Source organism: Glandiceps talaboti, chromosome 11, assembly GCF_964340395.1.
Source record: "Glandiceps talaboti chromosome 11, keGlaTala1.1, whole genome shotgun sequence".
Lineage (NCBI taxonomy): Eukaryota > Metazoa > Hemichordata > Enteropneusta > Spengelidae > Glandiceps > Glandiceps talaboti.
In genome coordinates this window covers 251678-260000 of record NC_135559.1, presented here as the reverse complement: position 1 = coordinate 260000, position 8323 = coordinate 251678, and the positions used below count along the sequence as shown (strand labels likewise).

The 8323-nt window shown below is 35.4% G+C and overlaps 1 protein-coding gene across 1 annotated transcript in view; it reads right to left on the bottom strand.

Annotated features, from left to right (window-relative positions):
* LOC144442517 (cytoplasmic protein NCK2-like) overlaps positions 1-8323 on the bottom strand; it is a 35240-nt gene that overhangs the window by 1632 nt on the left and 25285 nt on the right. Inside the window, exons 2-3 of the mRNA XM_078131883.1 lie at positions 3346-4365; positions 1-2502 (exon numbers count right to left, since the gene is read on the bottom strand). The exon at positions 1-2502 is cut by the window's left edge and continues 1632 nt beyond it. Of these exons, the coding sequence (XP_077988009.1) occupies positions 2263-2502; positions 3346-4347 (1242 nt within the window). The 5' untranslated portion in view covers positions 4348-4365 and the 3' untranslated portion in view covers positions 1-2262. The remainder of the gene's footprint in view (positions 2503-3345; positions 4366-8323) is intronic.

The window sequence follows — 8323 nt, the reverse complement described above, 5'->3', positions numbered from 1 at the left end:
TAACAACAGCAGCCTTCTGTACTAGTCTAGAATTCTAAACTGGTACATACGTTAATTACGTTTTAAAAACTGTAACACTTAACAAAGTAATGAAGTTTTTAAAATGTAATTTACTATACCAGTTTAGAATTCTAGACTACTTCTGTATCAATGTCCAGTTTATAACAAGGGCAATTTCTGTATCGTTGTCAAGTTCACATCAACTAGAGCAACTTTTGTATCACATTCACTCTCCAGTTCATATCAACATGGGCAACCCCTGCACCAGTATATGGGTAATTTGTGTATCACTGCCCAGTTAATATTAACAAGCACAGTTTCTGCATCACTGCTGCTGTGTTTTGGGTAATATAGTTCTATGTAATTAAAAAGCCATAATTTGGAACAAACCAATGTCAACAATTCACACATGCACTGATGACCACCATGGCCCCTCTGATTTTTTGAACCCATCCATACATGGTGTGTGTATATTATTTACAGGCAAATGATTCAGTAAAAGATAACATAATACACTGCAGATGAGCAGGTTACAGTAAGTTATGCTGGAATATGTAACAAGTGACTACAGACTGAGTTTTATGTATGGTCCATACTGGTATGGAATCACAAACTGAATGCCTATTTGGGTATACTTCTAAAGTATTCTGTTTTTAGCTTGTTTTTATACATTGATGCACAACTTTCTCAATCAAAATAAATCCATCAAATTTTTGAAGTTTTATCCTTTTCAGTATTACTACTTTTTGTTGACGTTGTCCTTTGAGAGGTTTAGGACTGTAGTTTTGAACAGCACAAGTCAAAACAATGAATTTGTTTTATTTATCTGTCACCTCATCTATTGTATATTCAGTGCAGGTTGAGATTCATTGGCCTTTGACTTCTTACTAGAGTAAATTGAGTCTGATGCAAGTTTCATGGATGTTCATACTACAAATGTTGTAGCTATTGTTGCCATAGAAACCTTAGACCCCTGTAATTATTAACTACAGGACAAGTAAATTAACTAGCCTACTTCTGAAATTATATAACAGTTTGTCAGTATAGTAGTTATGTTATTTGCAATGTTGTTAATATTATATACACTTCATTAATCTGCTTATTTTGAAAGTGTCCAAAGCAAACCATACTACAATTAATCTACTGAAAATAAACATTGCAACTCAGTAACTAGATTTAACCTAAGTGATAGACCCTTTCCATGAAAAGTGCCCTCTACTGACATGTTATGTTGTAGGATAACAGCAAGTATATGTAGTAGAATACTTGTTGTAAAGTGTTGCCAGCAGATATGGAATTTATACACTGTAGCCAAACATTTCAGCTCTCATGTACAATAAAGTTGGTATTTTGCTGAAATATGACAAAACAAAATTCTTTTCTAAATTTTTATTCTGAGTATTTGAATTTTATTTTACAATAGAGTCAGAGATGTACTGCTGTACAGTTTTGTATTCAAGAGGTTGTCAAAGAAAATGGTAATTCAATTGAATGGAAAATATCTTATTCATGGTTAAAACATTCATGTAGATAGCAGCCATTCTGGTGAATATTATAAGTTCCACCAACAGAGGGCGCTTTTCAAAGTAAAAATCTACATCATTAAGATCACAGACAAGGAGAGTAATAAGTGCATCTTCTCTTAGTTGTCATGGTAATTTCTACCAATCATCTGTTACTGTCATGAAACTCAAACATGGAGAAAAAAAGGCCTTTGAAAAAAGGTGAAGAACATAGGTAGTATGTACCAAGGCTCCACGTATCTAATTTGTTGTCTTCATCCACTACTGACATGTAAATGGAGGTAACTGTGAATGTTATCAGGTCTCTTACTCTGTCTAGACACCCTAATATACATCAAATTTGTGATACAGTTGTTGACTAGTCCACTAGATTACAGCTGTTCTTACATGCGTTCACTCTTTCTCCTTGTCTGTGTTATACATCTGCAATGTGCCATTTTTTATGATGTACAGTGAGAGTCTTGATGTCGATGTATATGACCTGCTCTTATAATGTGTGTTGTTTACTTATGAGTATGCAAACTATGCATGGTTACTGGTAGGTGCAAATTCTATTCTCACAATACCATCTTTCTGCTACACAGACCAGTCAATAACAGAAAGTAACTTTAAAAGTTTGAACCAAAGGTTGGCATAGACACATACACAAAGGTTTGCAAGTGGCAGTTCACATGTCTTGCTACTATCCCTAATTACACAATGGGTCATACACTCTTAATACGTTCTGTGTCACTCAATGTTACTGAGTATCACCGTTTAACAGTGAATTACAAGGTCTTTTGAGATAAAGTTTACTAGCATTATCTGCTGATTTACTTTTATCGCCAGACCATATGGGTGATCGTCGGTAATGTTCAACTAAATCATCCAAGGAATCAAACTTCTGCTTGCCAATCTGAAATCTTTTGTCTGTCCCAGCTTGTACACGGAAATGTTTGACGCTGTCTGGTGCCTTCAAAGAAACGGAGAAATCACCAGGCTGAAAAATGGACACATAGAAAACAAATTAGACTGGTTGGCAGTTTTCTAATTTTTGGTAACTAAAAAATTATGTCATACATGTCCTCTTTTTTTCTATCTTATCTAAAACATGATGGCTCTATATACATGTAACTCAACATTTTGTATATAGATAGGATAAGATCAGTATGTTTAAAAAATAACATCTATGAAATATAAAGTTATGTACTTTGTCCCTTTAATGGTATGTCCATTTGTATTTATCTTTATACATCTTCAGCATTTAATAAGTTTTTAACATTTTTTTCAAACATAGGCTGTCTTAACCCTTTAGTGACTTGGTTTCTGTGGCTCTATGTGGTTTCTGTGGCTCTATGTGGTTTTTGTGGCTCTATGTGGTTTCTGTGGCTCTATGTAATTACACCCTTAAGTTAAAAGTTTAAGGTTTCAACTTGCATTTTCATGCACTTTGGGTTCTGAAGTTGCATCATGGTTTTTACATCACCTACATTACACACGATTTCACAGAAACATGAAGTGGAAATTGTCCCTCATATCCATGACTACCAAATGCCTATTTACCTTCAATGAAAACTGTAACATCATGAATATTCATTGTTCAACCATTGCATAAACATTTCAACTGACTCCCATGATGCAATGTGGCCCACTGTGAAGATCCCCAATTAGGGACAACTTCAACTTGATGTTTCTCTGAAATCGGGTATAATGAAGGTGATATAAAAACCATGAAATGGCTCTCCGAAACCTAAAGTTTATGAAAATGTCTTTATTTCCTGGAGTGGCGTTCCCCTTTGATTAAGTCAGAAAGTAAAATGTGGTAGATATTTCAATAACTTACATTTGTTTCACTGGCTCTGATAAGGAAATCTCCATCAACAGCATGTTCACTGAGAGTGGACTCTGCTTCATCCCTTGTAATTCGTCCAGCATACCATTCCTTCTCTGCGTAAGGGCCAGTCTTTTCAGCAGATTGGAAAGGCTGTGGGGGAGCAGTGATTTGAGATGAATTGGCAATGCCTTGATACACTGGTTTGACGTTTTCTAACACTTGTATGTACGTTTTGGGTACAAGTCCAACTTTACCTTGGTCATTCCTTGCTTTCCACCAATCAGGATCATTATCAGGTTTGCCAATGATGTCTAACTTTTCCCCAGCTTCAAAGGGCAGCTCCTCATCATTCCTGGCTTGGAATGTGTACACTGCTTCAGCACCATGGATAAAATCTTTTGGTACATCTACAACAGGTGACTGTTGTTGGTACCCTAGATCCTTTGGTTTTTCAACTGCAGCTGGAGTCTCAATAACGGGAGGCTGAGCAAAGTCACTTGTATTGGTCACATAGTTCGAGGGAAACCAGCCTACCTTCCCATTGCATTCACCCCTCCACCATCCATCACTAGATTTTTCCATGACTGCAACCTCCTCTCCCTTAGCCAGGGGTAACTCATCTCGGCGTTGTGCATCATATGCATATGTGACTATTGCACGACTCTGTACAACATCAGATTCTGACTCAGCCCGACCATCTCCTCTTCCACCATGTGTAAATTCCACATCGGATTCAACATCTAAGTTCACTTTTTGGTCACTACCTTTTTTTTCATGTTTTGATTTGTTCAAAAATTTGTCAAATTTATGCAATAGTCCACCTTTGCCTCTTTTCACCTTTTCCACATAGTTGGAAGGAACATATCCCCGTAGTCCGTCCTGGTTCTTCACACTCCACCAGGCTTTGCTATCATCAAGTAAAATCAATCTTTCATTCTTCTTGATATCCAGTTCTTCATCCTGGTTGGCTTTGTAATCCCACCTTGCAACCACTATAGTCTCATCCCCCATCTTGCTGCTTCTTTATTTCTAAACACAAAATAAGTAAAGAGTTCCAAAGTGAATCTTTTGTATATCCACTATACAATTTGTAAAACTATATAAGGACTTAAAAAAAATGAAGTGTTTGGTTTCGGTTACCAACCCCACTTAGTTTTTCACTGCCGACCCTAAATTTATTTTTATGTATTCACGAAAGAAGAAAAAAATTGTGAAAATGTTGAAGTCTCATGTGAAATAGTGGATGCAGAAACTCACATCATCTTAAAAAGACAATATAAAATTTTCTGATCTGTAAATGGCTGTACATGTAACGAGAAAAACCCAAGAACACAGACACCATAACTTACATAACATTGCAAAACAACGGAAAACATAAGTACCTGAACTAGACACTAACACATGAAAAAAATATGTAAAACATAAAATAAAAAATCTACCTACCCCTACCTATTCCAAAATGAGTATTATCGGAACCACACAATTTTGTTGTTGTTAGGCCTAACAATAGCACATTTATACATGTATATGTCCAGTGTTTTTGCTAAGGGCAGTAAGTAGGTAAAGTTAGTCATTTTACTGGGGTCCCTGACCAAACTTAAGACACCGGTGTTGATTGCAGTCAACTGTTTAGTGTATGTGGTGGGGGTGGGGGTGGGGGTGAGAGTGGGAGGAGGGACTGTGTGTAACTGTGTGTGTATGTGGCAACTATGGTACAAGTGTGGGATGGCATGACACAGACAGTACATGTACCTGGATTGTCATTAGTAGTTTACAGAACCTGTAACCAAGTGATAGCAATATTACAACACTGATCTTTAAGAAGAGTGCAGTCACCAAGCTACATGGTTTTATATGTATATACACTGAACACATTTCAAACATGGATGTCATTCAAATTACAATAAGAACAGTGCATGCACTATTGTGTGTGTGTGTGTGTGTGTGTGTCTGTGTGTGTGTGTGTGTGTGTGTGTGTGTGTGTGTGTGTGTGTGTGTGCATGTGATTTTGCTCAGGACATTTAATACACCAAAATGTTTACCATAATGCCATACATAAAGATGTTTATCAATAAATTATAAGTACTCAAATTTATCACTTTCTCTAATAAAATGTTATCTTGAGTAAACATTTATCAGAAAAAGTTTGAAATGATATTATATATAAATAATATATACAAGTAAATGAAACAATACAACTCTTGCCTATGTGGTACATGTATTGTAATTAGTAACATATACATATCAACATGTACATTTATACATACACAAAATTTATAAATTGTTCATTTTGTAAAACCATAACCCCTGCTACTTCTGCATACTAAGTAAATACATGAAACTGACATGTACATTTGTACACTGTACATTGTAAGTCTTACCAGACTGTAGAATAAAAAAGATCATCATCATTGTACAGTGTCCTTTACAGTCAATGTATTGTACATGTACGTTATACATATTGTACATGTACGTTATACATATTGTACATGTATGTTATACATATTGTACATGTACGTTATACATATTGTACATGTATGTTATACATATTGTACATGTACGTTATACATATTTTACATGTACGTTATACCATGCATGCATGAGTCTGGTCCAATAAAATTATGGAATATACACGCTGGTCATTCTACATCACAACAAAGTGCGTTTATGTCACAACAACGCGTGTTTATGTCATTGGTTCTGCTGTGTTTTGAAATGAGTCAAAACGCTCAAAATTGCCATTACTTTCCCCAATTTTTTTTAACATTACTGGCAATGTGCTTCACATCTAACATATTTTACAGACACAGACATACTTGTACTTGTTGCCAAATACACTACTTGTGACATACTTCAGATGAATAACATGCCAAACTACATCACTGGACCATGTTGTTATTTTCTATCTAAGCCTTATTCACATCAAAGCATTACATTTCTTCATGATAAAGTGATGATTAAAATACTACAGAATTTTTTATGTATTAAGTTTGAGTTTGTTGAAAGTTCAAGATGTTATTGAAAAGAGTGCCTGTACATACAGAAATACATATACATGTACAAAAATTGAATATGATGTTCATTTACTAAAATCACAACTCATGCTATTTATGCGTGTCTGTAATTTGCCAGTTGACGTTCAGGGCTAGAAAGTAACTTTTTTTCTTGGTAGTTCCGTTGGGCTATCAATTTCAGAAAGTGGTAGCCCAAGGATGGTGACTAGTCCCATATTCCTGAACTGAAAATAGAGTTCCTATATTGGAAATATGTGTGTTATGAAAATACTTTCATGTCCATAAATCTTCCAAGTTCCATCCTTAAATCATTGCATAATCAGTGGTAGCCTGAGTGGGCTACCAGCTGTAAATTATGGTAGCCCCATGACAAGAATTGGTAGTCTGTGGATATCTACTGTAGTTTTAATATGAGGCCTGTAGTAGTCTGTGGACATGACACTACTGTTAATTTTGAGTCCTGGGTTATATCAAGGCATCAATATGATTGTCTTTATTGAGAGTAGTTGGTCTGTAATATTTATCAGAGTTCATCACAGTACATGTACATTGGCATTATCACATCAACAAGGTTCTTGTCTGAAAATATGGTTATTACTACATTAGTATAGTACTTAGGAGAAACTGTAAAATTGTGATGAAACTTCCCCTTCCCCTAAACGTTTAGCACTGGCCTAGAGTATCAGCACAAAGTATTATTAGTTGACAAACTTCTTACTTTCGATAGTATCACCATCATGTGTTCTTAAATCCAAAACAAATACCACACACTGACCTGTGACAGAAGATTTATAAAGCATCCATTGATTCATACATACAAGTTTGAAGAGTGGCACAATATTTCACCAATTTTCAATCATGGCTTGCTGAGAATGTTGGATATATTACATATATGTAAATGTTTGTTATGATGAATAGCTAGATAAAACTATGGAAGTCATTAAGCCTTATGTATTCTGTAATCTGATATACTCATATAATTGCTTTCGGTGTCTGTATTTTTAATTTGTAGAATTGCCCTTTGACCTTCATTTACCCTATTCTTGACTGACTGCACAGGTGACCTTTGACCTAAGTTTACCCTATTCTTGACTGCATACATGTAGTGATGGTGACATCATGCCGCTCTCCATGCACTCACTCTCGGTGTTTGTACAGAGCCAGTGTGACTGCAATGAAAATAAACTGAATCACTTTGAAAGTTAACAAAACCCAGTATCTTCTTTCTCTACTACTTCTTTGCAATAGTTACCTTAACAGAACATTAATGAAGATTTTGACTGCTTGTAGTAGTGGTACTACAATTGTTGACATGTTAAGGCAGCTCTCTATATGTTTGCACAGCTCAAGTATGACATACTATGATGAAAACAAACTTTTATGAACAGAGCGAAATTTATCAAAACCCAGTATCTTTATTCAGCACTGAGTCTTTACAAAAATTTTCATACAACATTTTTCTTACATATTTCTCATGATTGACTGATGGTACATGTATAATTGATTTTCAATTTGTGTTTTGGGAGACTAAAATATTATTGGCAAATTTCAATACAAGACTGTTATATGGTCAAGAATAGCACATTTCACATGGTGAAGAGTCAGACTACCTAGTATTTCAAGCTGCCTTCTGGAATATCACAAATGTCACAATTTACATTACAACACAACTCAGTGGACCAGACAAGAAAAACTGAGAGGTCTGAAGTTCAAAATGAATTTAACCTGGCCCATACATTATACTTACTAGTAGTGTTGGGTCTACCTACATGTATCTCTGTGAAGCTAAGCAACTATCACACATCTCTTTACCAGCAGCACCTCAAGGTTCAAAGTTCAAATCTTATGAATTTGACATTCCCAGTAAGAAAAGTGTTCTCCTACTGCGGTAGTCTACATATTGTATGCATGTAATATCAAATACATCACAGCTATGCACAACACTAAGTCAACCAAAATTCAAAGTTCATGAA